The sequence below is a fragment of the Xyrauchen texanus genome, chromosome 20 (assembly GCF_025860055.1).
Source record: "Xyrauchen texanus isolate HMW12.3.18 chromosome 20, RBS_HiC_50CHRs, whole genome shotgun sequence".
Classification (NCBI taxonomy): domain Eukaryota; kingdom Metazoa; phylum Chordata; class Actinopteri; order Cypriniformes; family Catostomidae; genus Xyrauchen; species Xyrauchen texanus.
Genome location: NC_068295.1, coordinates 3,854,306 through 3,871,249, shown reverse-complemented (window position 1 = coordinate 3,871,249; position 16,944 = coordinate 3,854,306). Strand labels below are relative to the sequence as shown.

At 40.2% G+C, this 16,944-nt stretch overlaps 1 protein-coding gene across 1 annotated transcript in view; it reads right to left on the bottom strand.

Moving 5' to 3' along the window:
• LOC127660432 (integrin alpha-9-like) overlaps positions 1–16,944 on the bottom strand; it is a 122,972-nt gene that overhangs the window by 68,595 nt on the left and 37,433 nt on the right. Inside the window, exons 9-15 of the mRNA XM_052150650.1 lie at positions 16,638–16,775; positions 16,357–16,462; positions 15,123–15,217; positions 12,252–12,342; positions 11,387–11,432; positions 11,148–11,302; positions 9,052–9,212 (exon numbers count right to left, since the gene is read on the bottom strand). Of these exons, the coding sequence (XP_052006610.1) occupies positions 9,052–9,212; positions 11,148–11,302; positions 11,387–11,432; positions 12,252–12,342; positions 15,123–15,217; positions 16,357–16,462; positions 16,638–16,775 (792 nt within the window). The remainder of the gene's footprint in view (positions 1–9,051; positions 9,213–11,147; positions 11,303–11,386; positions 11,433–12,251; positions 12,343–15,122; positions 15,218–16,356; positions 16,463–16,637; positions 16,776–16,944) is intronic.

The window sequence follows — 16,944 nt, the reverse complement described above, 5'->3', positions numbered from 1 at the left end:
TTTCCTAATCAAGTCCAATCAGTATAATCAAACACAGCTGGACTCAATTGAAGGTGTAGAACCATCTCAAGGATGATCAGAAGAAATGGACAGCACCTGAGTTAAATATATGAGTGTCACAGCAAAGGGTCTGAATACTTAGGACCATGTGATTTTTCAGTTTTTCTTTTTTAATAAATGTGCAAAAATGTCAACAATTCTGTGTTTTTCTGTCAATATGGGGTGCTGTGTGTACAATAATGAGGAAAAAAAAATGAACTTAAATGATTTTAGCAAATGGCTGCAATATAACGAAGAGTGAAAAATTTAAGGGGGTCTGAATACTTTCCGTACCCACTGTATATATGTGTGCGTGTGTGTGTGTGTGTGTGTGGTTTGTTTTTTTTAAATAAAGTTCTTTGAAAGTGATATGTGGACCGATAGCTCAGGAGATGTACACTCGCATCAATTGATAATAGCGTGAGTGTAGTTCACAATAGTGAGGAACATTACTGCGCACTCTGCAGCTGAGCGAACCGAGACAATGAGCCCAACGACACGTGTAAATATCAAACAGGACATCTGAGCAAGATTTGTTCTCATTGGTTCACTTAAAGCCGAAACATACTTCACGCAAGTACGCGAACACAGACAAGCACGCTTGGCGAACGCATGCACCACAAAGATGCCACTGTTGGGCCCTTGAGCAAGGCACTTAACTCCAGGTTGCTCCTGGGGATTGTCCCTGTAATAAGTGCGCTGTAAGTCGCTTTGGATAAAAGCGTCTGCCAAATGCATAAATGTAAATGTAAAACAGAAAATCCACTCTAGTGCCCCTTGAGGCAATGCAGAGTATGCAGCACATACCTGTGTTGGGATATGAATTGAGCACTGACATATTTCACTAAGCAATGACACGTGGAATCGAGCTTGCTTAGCAAGGTGCGTCTGACTTGGCATACTCGCGTATCAAGTATGTTTGGGCCTTTATTTCCAAATGTTGCTGGTGTGTGTTTGTTGTTTTATTTGCATCATGCCTGCCCTCACGCTGTGATAGTGGGGGTTACCTCTACATCATTCGCCGGTGTTACGGTTTAACTGGGGCTGAGTTCTGAATAAACTTACTACGTAATGTTGGCATCCACGTACAGATGAAAATAGGTGGTATAATTAGCTCAAATGGCAGAATAACACAAAACAAAACAAAATTTTGATCTGACAGCAGGAGAGTCAATCTGGTTACAAAAGCAACATGATCAGCACAACTTCACACAGTGTTATCAGTTATCAGGCAGTGATCATAGTAACAAGCATCTTTATGTTCAAATTAAGTTTCTTTATTCTGGGTGAAATGGTGCACATTATCAAGCAATGGTAACGCCACGTTAACTTGTGTATCACGTTCACAATACGATGGTGTTGTCAGATTATGACACTGTATGAAATCTGAACATCTTATTCTCATCAAAACGCTGCTCCCAAATATTATGCAACATTATAAAATCAATCAGTAACTGAATGAACATTTATTAGTGTAAATATATTTTTTCAATGTATGTTGCTAATGTAATTAGCATCCCCACTAGCACCTTTTTCAGCTCAAACATAAGATTTAAACACCTCCTCCCCCCATCGAGTTAAGGTGTGAATCACTGAAGCTCTGGGTATTTAAAACGTGTTAAAAAAAAGTTTCAAGAAAAATGTCTAAATAAAAAGTGTTAAACGGGTTCTAAAATCCAAAATAATGCACTAAACATGGTAACATGGATCTGTCCTGATGTCCTCTAATAGTAACAAAAAAATAAAATATGTTATCATCAAATTGGGCGGCTGTGGCTAGTGGTAGAGCGTGTTGGCCACTAATCACAGGGTTGGCGGTTCGATTCCCGGCCCACACGACTCCACATGCCGAAGTGTCCTTGGGCAAAACACCATGTTGCTCCCGATGGTAGGATAGCGCCTTGCATGGCAGCTCTGCTGTCAGTGGTGTGTATATGAGTGTGTGTGTGTGTGAATGGGACACAGTGTAAAGCGCTTTGGTGACCTCTAAGGTTAAAAAAGGTGCTATATAAGAGCAGTCCATCAAAAAAAAAATCATGGTTACTACAATATTACTACAGTAAATCTACCTTTATATTGTGTTTTATTTATTCTAAACAGTAATAAAGAAACTATTAAGAGTGAAGTCAATAAAACAGAATGAGAAAAATAATATGCCATATGCAGAACCGAACCCTGGTCGTACAACACCGGCACACCGACGTTACGCTCCAAACCATTGGAGCGACACTCTCAATGCACTTTGTTTTGTATTTCTATGTTGCCGATAGACTATTGGGGTTACATCTGAAAGCAAATAGTCACTCCGAAAAACAATCAATATTATCAAACTTTAAAGCAACATTGGTTAATGGCAAATATTAATAAAATACTATGACAGAAAATGTATAACAAAGCTTGTCGGTTCAGGTTTGATCTGCAGAGCGTTTCTGGTTATCATGTTTAGCGTAAAACTCAAACGCATGTATTGGACAAATAATGTGGTCACAGTACTAACTTCTGCTCTAATTCATGTATGGAAAATTGTGATTCTTTTTCAAATATTTCATTGATTCTGTTCACTTTTTCTTTAGTTTTTATTGCCAGGAGAATATAACATGATACAACACAATGGTATACATATAAATTAATTCATTTACATTTGATAATCCTGTTTAAAAATAGAAAATACGGGCTTGCCTATCAACACATTAAAAGAAAGCATAGTATATGATCTGTATATATTGATGCTCGCTCATAACGTCTGTGCATATGCATAAGAATACTCACAAATTATAAATCTCTCTAATGAAATGTGAATTAATAAATGCACGAAAATAACTCTCCAATGCGTAGATGTCCTTGTGAACGTTGAATGCTGCAGTGAAGTCTTTATCACATGTCTCCATTGCAACATTTAGCCAGAAAATACATGTTGTGGTGTTTTTAAGTTTATTGTTCTTCTTCTTTCTCCTCTTTATTTTCTTTTTATGGCAGTTAGCAAAACAAGCTTAACTTGCACTTACTGCCTCCAACTGAACGGTCATTACATTGAGGCATTCAGCGCTCCTTAGTTGTCTATAGCTGCTAAAGACCCATTCACGCAGTGATCGTGGTGGTAGAAAGCCTTTTCTGAACAGATACCCACTGTATAGTGTCACATTTCTACACTTTCAAAATCTGTGATTAATCGCGATTAACTACTAAAACAATTATGCGATTAATCGCGATTAAAGTTTTTTTTATTAGACTGACAGCACTCATTTTCAGTAGTTTGGAATTCTAGTATACTGTATACAGAATGTATTCTAAAATTAGTGATGTAAATTCTAGATTGAAAGTAGAATTTTAAATGTTACATTTTAGAATTTTTTAAATTTACATTTTCTGGAGAAAACATGCTTGCCCACGCAAAACAGGATGGTTGCTAGGTTGATGCTATACAGTTGCTAGGGTATTGCTAGATGGTTGCCAGGAGGTTACTAACCCTAAAGGGTTAATCCAAATCAACCTAATTTCAACGGCTGTATTGCTCTATTTTGTTAACACTTTTTCTGAAGATAAAAAAAGGTAAATTTCTAGTTTTAACAAGATTTGCACTTGTTGCACAGGAAACACACATTTTTTCGACCACTGACATTGGGTAAAATTTTTACATTTTCGGATGGAGCCACTATGACAGTCCGATATCTCTGGGATTTAATCATAAAGGGCCTTAAAAACGAAGATACAAAAAGGAAAGCTTGTTCTGAACCAGAATCTGGAAGGATATTAAGATATCTTTAATACTTGATAATACTTTTTTTCTTGGTTTGTTTACATAATGTAAATAACTTACATTATGTAACCAGGGGTGCTGAAGTCAACTGATTTTAGGAAAAGGCTTACCCTATATCTGTGTAAAAATAAAATAATTGTGCTGATACTTTTCGATGGTTATTCTTTGACGTGTAGTTTAGCTCCAAATCATAGACAAAAATAAACAATTTTGAACACCCTTTACAAATAATATAATATAAGACTCAATAAATATTAATCCATGGTATTTAATATTTTGGCTTTCATCATCATTTAAGTTTATCTTTCACCAGTAAAAAAAGTTATTAAAAATAGAAGATTTCCCAGGAACCTGTTGTTGAGTTGACAAAAAATTACCCTAAAGCCCCTTATGGCTCAAGTCCCTCCTTCTGTGCAAGCCCGTTTTATCATCAGATCGGCTTTAAAAAAACCTTGAAGTATGAGAAATGGCAATAGTCCCTCAGCAAACACCACTAAACAAGTCACCAGTAGATAATGGAGTAAATCATGGTGTTAGGCTTTCTTTTCTTCCCATATGGAAACTATAATGACGAAATCCTCATGGAAACACCTAATCCTCTCTTTGTTGAACATTTCAACTACAGAAGTCCCTCAACAGACAGGCAGGATTCAAGTCAAACCGACCGAGACAAGTGGGGACTTCAAGATAAATGAGTGTCTTTACTCCAGCAGAAGGGTGTTTACATTGCATAGTCCATTAGGGATCACCCAGTGAGATGTTAGCTCTTGTGGCAAGGACCAGATGGCATGGGAGAACTTACTGCCCATCCAGAATATGAGAGCAAAGTATCAGTGACATTACAGGTACAATTCTCACTCATGAAGCAGTCACTAAAATATATCTCTGATTCCCTGAGCCAACGCAATCCTTTCAACATACTTAAACGTCAAATAAACTATGATGATTCATACCATATTAACATGTGTGAAAAAGGTGCAATAAACAAGCAGTGCTCGTGGGTTATTTACAGCCTGGGACAAAGATTGCACGGTGCTTGACTGAATGTACACAAGTGAAAACAAATGCAGCTACAAATCTACACTATCTATAAATATACGAAGCATCAGGATGTGTGACATTTCAAACCTTCTACAAACATTTAACAACATGTTAATAATTGGCTTTGGATCCTTTCAAGCTAAATTGATAGATTTGAATGTAATTTAGGTCATAATTATGAAACTTAGAATAAGAGGGTTGACAGTTACACAGTTCTTTTAGACATGAGTAGCCTTGTTTTCTAGATCATTTCACTGAATTCAATGTTGATATTTCTATAAATACCCTGTTTTCAGTTATCAATTGTTTACTTTACAAAGTAACGGTAACACGGTTGACTATTTAAGATTATATATATATATATATATATATATTAGAGCTGTCAATCGATACACATTTTTAATCAAATTAATTACATGGTATCCCGATTAATTAATCGTGATTAATCGCATTTAATCGCATATACAAATATTTGCTGAGAAAGCACCTCAAATAAAAATAATTCAATATATAATGATGAAATTATGATACATAGTTATCTTTAAATATTTAAAAATAACGACGGGGTCGGTTTTGCCGGGTAAATCCCCATGAACCACCCGCCCCCGACACGCTCGCTCGCTTCCGTCCAATCTCGTGAAGAGTGCGGCTCACCTCACAGCCAGCCGGCATTCTCCCTTGAGCCCCTGGACTTGGATGATGACATCGCCGCTGCATCGTAGAGCGTCCAGGCGTCTGACACGGAAGACTCGAGTGTGCTGCCGCCTTCGGGCCAGCCCGCCCAGTTTGAGGTGGACGTGCAGATGGCCGACATGCTTGCCCGGACTGGAACCCTCCATCCTCCCCACAGCCTTTGCAGCTTGATGACTGGTACCTCGGCTCCGGGCGCCGCTCACAGCCAAGCATACTCTACGAGAAGTGTGGCATCCTCGTCGGCACCTCCTTAGCAGACATCTGCAGAGCAGCGGGCTGGGCAACACCCAATACCTTTGCCAGATTTTACAATCTCAGGGTTGAGTCGGTCTCGTCCCGTGTTTGTCAGGTCCGAGCCGGTAGAACTCTGTAACGCGGCCGGGTGTTCCACTTGCACACAGCGCCCTTCACCAAGTTGATCCAGTGCGCCATCTATCCCAGGCTAGCCACTAAGCGTCGCTCCCTGGATGTTCTCCTCCCTAGCCTTCTGGCCTGCGAATTCAGCAGAGCAATTCCCGTCCATACCCACTACGAGTCACAGGTGCTCTGTACTGGGGTCGGGCTCCAAGGGCTTAGTTCCCTTTGCAGGCAAACTCATGTATTTCCTGCGGTACGGTGCCCCGGTCGCCGTACTTGTAGAGTTCCTCCTCATTAGGCTGGACCTACCACCGTGCCATTTCCCACATCCGGCTTCACAACACTCGTGGTGTATTTGCCACATGTTACCTCCCCCTAGACTGGGCAGGATGTGGCCTCTCTTTGGGGGCGTTGGGGAAGGCTACGTGCAGCCGACACAGTTGCCTCTAGCATGCAGGTTATTGTAAATGGAAGTGGAGCGTAGTTCTAGCGGGAAGACCAGCAGGAGTACATCATCACATCATTAGCTGGGTAACTCCTAGCCAATCACATGTAAGCCATTGCTTTATAAGTCCGCTCACAATCTATCACATTGCTGTTTCGGTGTGTTAACACGGCAACCTCCACCTCCCCACCACCACAAGTTGAGCCCTGTCCCACAGTTGGGTAGGCTCCTCGCCCCTGCCTCCTATCTCCGGCAGGACATGACTGTTCCGGGTACAACTCCCTCGGACGGCCGGACGGGGCCTATGCCAAAGAGAGAGACATCACCTCCCTTTTTACATCTATCAAATAAATGGCATCTCAAACTTCACTCAAGCCTGCATGTCTTCCCGATAGAACCTCTGTTCCCCGAGGGAAGGAACGAGGCGCTATGTCCCTCCTGCCACAGCACTAGACCTACCACTGTAAATGGCCGTACCTTATTTTCGGCTCCTCGGTGCAAAATCCTGACTGGCACTCGCTGCCCCGCTTCCCTTTATACCCGTATGTCCGGGGCGGGGCATGCAAATTCTGTCTGCCAACTTGACATTGGCCTTTTCTCAGGTTCAGAGGTACGTTTGGCGTCCCAGGAAGACCCCTTGTGTCACTTAATTTGACACAACGTCTCGTTCCTTCCCTTGGGGAACGGAGGTTACAACAGTAACCATGATGTTTTTTGTTTCCAATTTGGTTTCATACATTGGTGAAAAACATTTCCAGCATTTTCAAATATATATATATATATATATATATATATATATACACAATACACACAATACAACTGAGTGTCAGCTATCCATTGTAAAAGTAATTATTCATGCACATGTTAATGATGGACACAAAAGACACTCGCTTTATAGAATGATCCTCATCAGTCTTATGGCATGTAAAAGGAAACAGTGTGTGACTGCACTTGAGTAAATGTAGGAAGACTAGATCAGTAAATCTGGCACTGTATTGTCAGGTGGTTGAATGTTGCTGGTTAATGCATATTTGTTTCATGTGCTTTTCAGCAAAAAAGGAAAAACAGGACCCTGGCAACGGGCAACCTCTTCCTGTAAGAAGCTTCCCTATGGAGATGTGGCCTGCAGAGGCTTGTAAAGCAGTGGCAGTGAAATTTACAGGCTTTGTGAGGGTCTTCTTGTTTGAGCTACAGCTCCACAGCAGCAACACCCTGAGGATACTGAAGCTGTACACAGTGCTGAATGCTATGATACCAGCCAGTTACCAGCACACAAGAGGCTATCTGTGTGGCCACAATGACGACTGTCTCTCGACAAGTCGTAAAATGAAGTCTTTCATTAAGAATGTTACATTTCAAAGGTACCCAATGGTTTGTCACCTGATGGTCGGCATTTTATTGTGATGCGCCACATCTATTATCTCTTACTATCGTCACTTGTTTAAATTCCTTTTTGAGTAAAACCGCAAGAGCTCCCACATGTTTGTGAGTTTGATGCAAGCTTTTAACTTCGGCAAAACAAATTTGTTTGGCATCCTTTGAAGCACAGCTTTAAAGTGAATAGCTACTTAAAGGAATAGTTTACATAAAAATGCTAAATCTGTCAACATTTACTCACAGTCATGTTTTTCCAAAACCATATGCATTACTGTCTTCTGTGGAACACAATTATTTGCTGAAATGATGTGCCAAAAGCTCTAAAATCTCATCTGCATTAGCGTATATTCCATCTGACACCACTGATGGCCTGAAACCTGCCATTTAAAAAAAAAAAGGATGACTTAAAGGGACAGATCACCTAGAAATGTTCATTCTCAGATCATTTAGTCAAACTCATATGACTTTCTTTCTTTTATGGAACCAAAACCAAGATATTTTGAAGGATGTATGATGTGCATTTGTCCAAACAAATGTAGGTCAAAGGGGTCTAAAAGGTTCAAGCTCCAAAAAGCACATAAATGCAGCATAAAAGTAATTCATATGACTCAAATGGTCATCCATATCTTCTGAAGTAATATGATTGGTTTTGAGCAAGAAACAGAGCAAAAATGTAAGTCTTTATTCACTAAAAATCTTGATGAGAAGTTCTGGACCTCATATCATCCTTCAAAATATCTTCATTTGTGTTATGTCATTCGAGTTTGAGACGGCATTAGGGTGAGTAAATGATGAGAGATCTGTCATTTTTTGGATAACTATCGCTTTAAATTTCAGACAGTTGCTCACACAAACTTTTTGTATGGCTTTAGAAGATTTGTAATATAGTGTACGAGTTGTATGGACTACTTTTACACTTTCTACCTTGTTTTGTAGTATGTTTGTAATACCCTTGTGTGTTCGACAGAGGACTTGGACTGACACGAGGGTGACTAATGTTTGCAGAAAGGTCACTTTTGGGTTTCACATTGATGACTTTCCATTTGCAAGGCAGTGTATTTGAAAGGAATTACATAAAAATACACATGGACATATTTGGTCTGTGTGTTGACTTGAGTGAAGTAAAGTTCTGCACAACATGTCCTGAGCTCCAGAGCAGGGTTGAGTGCACCACGGGTCATGGGAGAGAAAAGACACCCGGTCAGCCGAGGACAAGAGCAAACAACATCACATGGACTGGCCTGAATTCTGAAGTGTTGAGACCTCCATGAAAATGGGCCACATCCCTGATGCTTGAAGTTGTAGAACATGTGAAATACTCTGAAATCAAAGGAACACTCACCCTTACGAAGGACGTGTACCGATGGCACTGCTGTCGATTGATTTCTAGGTCGAAACGCTGACTCACAACACCCATCTGCTCTCCGCCATTTGAGAAATACACCCGGGGCGGTAGACCTTTGTGTCTCTTATCTGAATCAGCCGTTAGATTGTACAACAGCTCTGAGGAGAAAGATAGACATGCACATTTCAGTTAGAAGATATGTATATATAATAACAAATTTGTAATTTAAAGAAAAAGGGTGTATTTTTTCATATTATAAATATTTCATCTTATAAAAACATATTCATTTTGCTATTCTGTTTGGAGTCTTCTCGGTGCAAAAATGACACACTTCACCTTTAAATAAGTTCTTCCATATTACATCTTACATATTACAGCCTTAAATTGCTGGGCTATAAGACACATCCTTTACACAAGTACAGAAACGCAGGCACTTCAAGCCATGCAAGATCTATTTAGTGCATTACTGTGTTCAAACTGTAACACAATGCAAGTATGTGGTGCATTCTCAACACTGCTGCAAGGGGCGCTATAGAGGATCTAGTGTGAACTGTCAGTATGTTCAACTGGACCATGGATCGGCAATACATTGGCCAAGCGCACACCTACTCATACACGTACTTGCATGAAGTATGTAAGAGCTATTATTACTCTATTGGTCTCACAGGGTGTTCCACTAATGAATGTCTGTGTGTATGAAGGCACTCCTGGACCAGTGCATGGGATTGTTCTTTTTATATGTCCAGCTGTGAGCACACTATGAGCTCACCCCAGTCAATGAAACCCGGGCGTCACCTTAACACAAGGTGCTGCAGCTCTTTCCAGTGTGGATGCCAAGCGCAGCTAACACTAGTGCTCTGTTTTTCCCTGAAACCTCTCATTATGTACCACCCCCCTTTAAATACTCCATCTCCCATAAGACCACACCCACTCAGCAAAAAGTGGCCACACCCATAGGCTAAACAAGATGTCAACGAATCATAAGAAATCTACGCCCCATGACTGCACAGTGTCTGTAACCGGTAGGTTAAGAGACATGAAGTCAGTCTCGTGTCGACTATTAAAAATAACAGCCTAGATTTAATAAATACGAATGTCATTACTACACTTCATATTTCAACTGAAATAACATACTACTCTCCCTGGTTTAGATTTTCGTATGGTTTAAGAACTGAAGAGGTTACTTTATAACCATTTGAGGTAGTACGCAATTTAAGGATTCACAACAATGTCCTCTATATTTTGAAACTAAAGAGTTTGATGTACTATGAAAAAATACAGTAACTATCAGACCATGACTATATTGTAAATAGTTCTACTGATTTAACACGATAATTCAGTGCGATTAATTATATAAAAAAGTAATGTGTCAGTGGGTATCACTGTAAGAACAGTGTATTGGAGTGGGAGTGGTGTAGTGGTCTAAAGCACATAACTGGTAATCTGGTAATCAGAAGGTCGCTGGTTAAATCCCCACAGCCACCACCATTGTGTCCTTGAGCAAGGCACTTAACTCCAGGTTGCTCCGGGTGGGATTGTCCCTGTAATAAGTGCTCTGTAAGTCGCTTTGGATAAAAAGCGTCTGCCAAATGCATAAATGTAAATGTAAGAAGGTCCCAGGTTTGAGTCCCGGTTCAACTGGGCCTTTCTGTGTGGAGTTTGCATGTTCTCCCCGTGTTCGTGTAGGTTTCCTCCGGGTGCTCCGGTTTCCCCCACAGTCCAAAAGACATACAGGTTAAGTTAATTGGAGACTCTAAATTGCCCGTAAGTGTGAGCGAGAGTGTAAATATGTATGTCTGCACTTTTAAGGTGGTAGAGCGGGTCGGCCACTAATCGCAGGGTTGGTGGTTCGAATCCCGGCCCACACGACTCCACATGCCGAAGTGTCCTTGGGCAAGACACTGAACCCCAAGTTGCTCCCAATGGCAGGCTAGCACCTTGCATGGCAGCTCTGCCGCCGTGTATGAATGTGTGTGTGAATGGGTGAATGAGTCACAGTGTAAAGCGCTTTGAATACTGTTAAGGCTTAAAAAGACGCTATATAAGTGCAGACCATTTACCATTTAGATCACCAATTTAAAGGTTACCCTCACCTATGTGTCCAGGAACGTGTTTCCCTCTAAAGCTCATGCAGACTGTGACGTTAAAGCAGTTGAGATGCTGAGGACCTTCATGACACTGCGGTACTGTGATGTTGATAGAGATGGGCAGGAAGATAGAGACGTCTACTGATATAACTGGTCTGGATCTTTCACATAGAAACAGAAAGGACAGGTCAGTTAGTGTTTAATGAAATGTGAATACTAGCCCTTGCCAGATTTAAAGATCTCACCTTAGTAACACCACACTGTCAGACATGAACGCCCCTATTGTTATATCTGAAATTGAAGCAAAACGTTTAACAGGAAGGTCAGAAAATATATTCATAATATCTGAAGTGCACTTCAATGGAATAATAAAACATTTCATTACACTTACTTTCATGCAAACTGCTATATATGCCATTTATCAAGCGCTAACTGTTTTGCTAATGGAAAATGACTCCTTCTTTGTTTCTTTTTATGTCTGTAAGTTTGTTTAAGTGTGTTAGCATCCACTGTGGAATGCTGTAAACAAAATGCTTGCTGGCCACAGCGTTATGAGTTCGGCTCAGTAGATGAACGTGTCAAGAAAATTAAGCATACACTTAATCTGCATTCCTGGGATTAGTGCTGCATGGAACATTATCCATCATATAATTAGTTCTGTCATTTCCTGCATTCTTCTGAAAAGAAAAGATGAGTTGAACCGTATTGGGACGTTTGTGCTACGTTGCACTGTAATACGACTAATACATTTGATTTCATGATGAAAATGGGAGTGGTGCGAGCCTGTGCAAAACTTTTTAGTTTTTTGTGTCCTTCTATGCAAGGGCATTGCTTTTGTGGTTGCTAACTTGTTCTGAGTAGTTGTTATTGCATTGCAATCTGAACTGGCCTTGACCAATCTTCTTCATTTATTTACAGTATAATGTATGTACGGTATATCTGGATCTAGTACTGGATCTTCCAGAAAACATTGTAACATCTTTACACATATTATAAAAGCTAAATAGTAAGTGGTCTGGCACCCGTTGTAGTTCTCACTGTATGTGGGTGGTTAACATTTTCAGTGTTAATATGAGTGAGATGAGCCAAGTGTCTAAAGTAAAGCCAAACCTGGATATCCATTCCCATCCATGTCCACATTGCCGGAAATTGACTGGCCGAACATTTGGAGGGTGGGGTTAATGTTTTGCCCAGACAATCTCTGTAAAAGATCAAGATGAGAGAGAGAACATGACATGAAGCAATCAGCATCATTCATTTAGTATCAACATAGTGATGAAATTGCTGGTCAATCAAAGCATTAAAGTCAACATGAAATGACATTCGCAAACCATTTTAATACCATAATGTGACATATTTATGAGTAAGGCAAGACCTGATTTTATCCATTTGGAATAGTGAGTAACATTTAGCTTATAAAATGTATTTGTACGCTAACCTTTAAAGACAGACCTACCATGAGCTGAGTTTGTTAATCAATAATGTGGGCATTATTTCAGCTTCATTATTAAAAAATGTCTACAAAACCCATGATCCAACAGAGGAAAATCCACTAATAAGAGAACAGTGGCGGACAAACTAGGGCAAACGAGCTCTGCAGCGACCGCCCACTCCCATGACACACTGTGAAAGATGCAATTGAGTCAAACTACTTATTACTTCTGAATTGTAATCTGGTATGGATTACAAATAACATGTAATATGTAATCTCTTGGATTGTATCCGATCACTTTTGGATTACCTCTGACGTAACTCTTGTTTATTTGATGTCATATGCATTTATCCAAAGTGACTTACAGAGCACTTATTACAGGGACAATCCCGCCCCAGAGCAACCTGGAGTTAAGTGCCTTGCTCAAGGACACAATGGTGATGGCTGTAGGGATAGAACCAGCGACCTTCTGATTACCAGTTCAGTGCTTTAGCCCACTACACCACCACCACTCCAAGTTTTACTTGCTATTTATCTGTTACTGAATGAAATAAAAAAGGCACTTACAAAGGCATGAAACACAAAAACACATTTTCACTGTATGTTTTGTTAAAGAAGTCAGAAAAAGTTAGGAATTAATTGTATTTGGAAGACAATTTTTTTTTAGAATTTTGTAATGGTAAATGGTCTGCATGTATATAGAGCCTTTTTAACCTTAGTGGTATTCAAAGCACTTTAGACTGTGACACTCTCACACACACACACACACACACACACACACACACACACACACACACACACACACACACACACACACACACATGTTGTGTTTCCATGTTTTATGGGGACTTTCCATAGACATAATGGTTTTTATACTGTACAAACTTTATATTCTATCCCCTAAACCTAACCCTACCCCTAAACCTAACCCTCACAGAAAACTTTCTGCATTTTTACATTTTCAAAAACATAATTTAGTATGATTTATAAGCTGTTTTCCTCATGGGGACCGACAAAATGTCCCCAAAAGGTCAAAAATTTCGGGTTTTACTATCCTTATGGGGACATTTGGTCCCCACAAAGTGATAAATACACGCTCACACACACACACACACACACACACACACACACACACACACACACACACACACACACACACACACACACACACACACACACACACACACACACACACACACACACACACACACACACACACACACACACACACACACACACCAATGATGGCAGAGCTGCCATACAAAGCGCTAGCCTGACATTGGGAGCAACTTGGGGTTCAGTGTTTTGTCCAAGAACACTTCGGCATGTGGAGTCGTGTGGGCCGGGAATTGAACCACCAACCCTGCGATTAGTGGACAACCCGCTCTACCACCTGTGCCACAGCCGCCCCTTTTGTCATCCATGTTTGAATTTATGTATTTTTTGTCCAGAATTCTAGAATCAATAATTAATGAAGGTCACTGGATTTGATGTAGACCGTGCGCAACACCTTAACCAATTTTTGTGAGAGTGCTAATTCTAAGTGCAATTTTGGAATTTCTCCCCTTTTTCTCCCAATTTGGAATTTCTGCCCAATTCCCAATGTGCTCCAAGTCCTCGTGCTCGCGTAGTGATTCACCTCAATCCGGGTGGCGGAGGGCGAATCTCAGTTGCCTCCGCGTCTGAGAACGTCAACCCGCGCAGCTTATTACATGGCTCGTTGAGCGCGTTACCATGGAGACATTGCGCGTGTGGAGGCTTCACGGCATCCACCGCGGCATCTACGCACGACTCACCAAGCGCCCAACCGAGAGCAAACCACATTATAGCGACCCCGATGAGGTTACCCCATTTGACTCTACCCTCCATAGCAACCGGGCCAATTTGGTTGCTTAGGAGACCAGGCTGGAGTCACTCAGCATGCCCTGGTACTTACCGAAAATACCTCACATTTATGAATTAAGGCATTGCACTGCGCTTAAAGTTTGCACACTTAAAATAGGGCCCATAATATTTTACAGATACATATCAGCAGTGTTTAGTTACTTGCATAATTATCCGTCATGAGAAATATGTTGCTACCCAGCACTGTCTACAGTATACTGTATTTTTGCATACTGAAAATCTGAATATTTATCAATAAACATAAAATATATTGTTTCTATATTTATAATCAACAACTTTAACTCAATAGTTCTATATATATCCATAATGTTTAATTAGATAACATACTTCACAATGCATCACAGGATTGTAGTTCATGCCCTCATTAAAGACGTTAAGTACAGTCTTGTACCTTTGACTTACTGTCCGATTTTTAAGTACTTTTTAGCTTCAAGTTAAAGTTTGTAATGTTGTGATTCACCTCAGAGCAGGATGGTTTGGCTCATGGCTTAGAACGCTTTTATGAAAGATTTTATTTAAAAAAATCCCCATGGAAAAAAACCAATGGGAAAAACACTTCTAGAAACCAAGATGGCTGAAAACGTTGAAACTGTTGAAAGGTACCAATGTAATTTCACTTATAAGGACAGAAAGAGGTTTATTACCATAGAGTACTTGTTAACTATTCCTGTGGCATCGCCATGGTATATATAGATGGCTCCTCCATAATCGTCCTCTTTAGGGGCTCCAATCGCCACATCTGCAGTAGAAGAGAAGATGACATGTGTCAGTAAGAAAGACAATAGGTATAAAGCCAAGTGCGCATTCGTCTGAGACATATTAAGCGGATGTAAAATATTTTTTTCATCGTTGGGCCCAATCGTCAATCTTGGATTGCTTAGTGCGTCATGCTCGCCAATGACCAAGTATCTGTCTTTGCGATGATTCGTAGGCCACTCTCACACTAATCCATTCATATGTTAAAACTGTGAAGCAAGAGTTCAAAAAATAAACACTACATTTACATCATTTCTTGCCGTTTGCCTTAGCAAGAACAACTAATAGTATAGAGGCTACAAGACGTCTTTTGTTTTCACTAGGATACTTGATAGCTTGAATCTGGTGCCCTGATCTGATTGCTTTACGTGCCGCTAAACCTCTTGTCCTACACTGGAAAGATTCACTTCCTGTTTTAATTCAAAGCATCTGTCTCCACTTATCAGATATTCTCCTGGCTGTTCTTAATTACCTTCATCAGGTGTGTTTGTGTAGAGCCGGAGCAACGGCTCTGATGTACAGGACGTCTAGGTGTTGGGTTGCTCTCACAGCTTGAATTCCTTATTATCTCATTCCCACATTAATGGAAACTTTCGGTCAGTTGATTTCAAGGGAAATTAATGTTATTTAAGTTATGTGATTGTTAGGCTCCCCAAACACTAACATCAATGCTGATCAGAGACTATGATTACAGAAAACAAAGGCAACATGTGGTAAAGCTTCAATCAGCAATGCATCGAGCATCTTAGCTGAAACTCAGTGAAGTTGGAAACTCAAGAGTGAGAACATTAGTCACAGGAGAGAGTCTGAAGGTGAGGTTCTGGACTTTGAAGCTACTTCACATCGAAAAAATTGTATATATACAGTATTTATTCGGTATTATTAGTATATATTCAGATTGGGGAATTTGGTTCAACCCCAGTGAAAGATTCTTAAAAGAACCATTTTGCAGTCTAAAGAACCTTATGTGCAATAGGAAGGTTCCATTGATGTCAACGGTTCTTCATGGAACTATAAATGCTGATAAAGAACCTTTATTTTTGAGAGTGTATATTTAGTGTATATACAAATAACATATTATATATAATATGTTTTCAGTGTAAACAGACTACAGATACTGACCTTGGTAACCATCGTCATCAATGTCCCCGAGAGATGTGATGCACTCTCCAAAATGGGCATTGTAAGCATTGTTACCATTCAATATCTCAACTTCCTCCATTACTCCCTAAACAGACAGACACAAAAACATGTTAAGATTTATATATATATATATATATATATATATCCTTACCGTAAAATGAAAAACAAGTATACCAACTTCAGTGGCATTTAAGTGAAATTTGGGACAAATACTGATTAATTTATCATTATACCATACATGTCAAGCAAAGTGAACTCACATTGCCCCTGCTGAGGTAAACAGTAACCTGGCCTTCATCCCGGACCTCGCTGTGCATGGGTGCTCCCACCAGCAAATCTGACAGTCCGTCTTCGTTTAGGTCAACTGCACACAATGAGGAGCCAAAGTAAGAGCCCATCTGAAACCAAGCCGAGCCGAGAGCAAACGGGTCAGGTTACAACGCCATGCAAAGGGCAAATCCGTCCTCTGTGTCCAACACTTACTGTACATTACCTCATACAGTTCTAATGATTGTGAGTTTCCTTTAGAAGGAAGTCAAGCTATGACTGAGCTATACTGCCCCAACA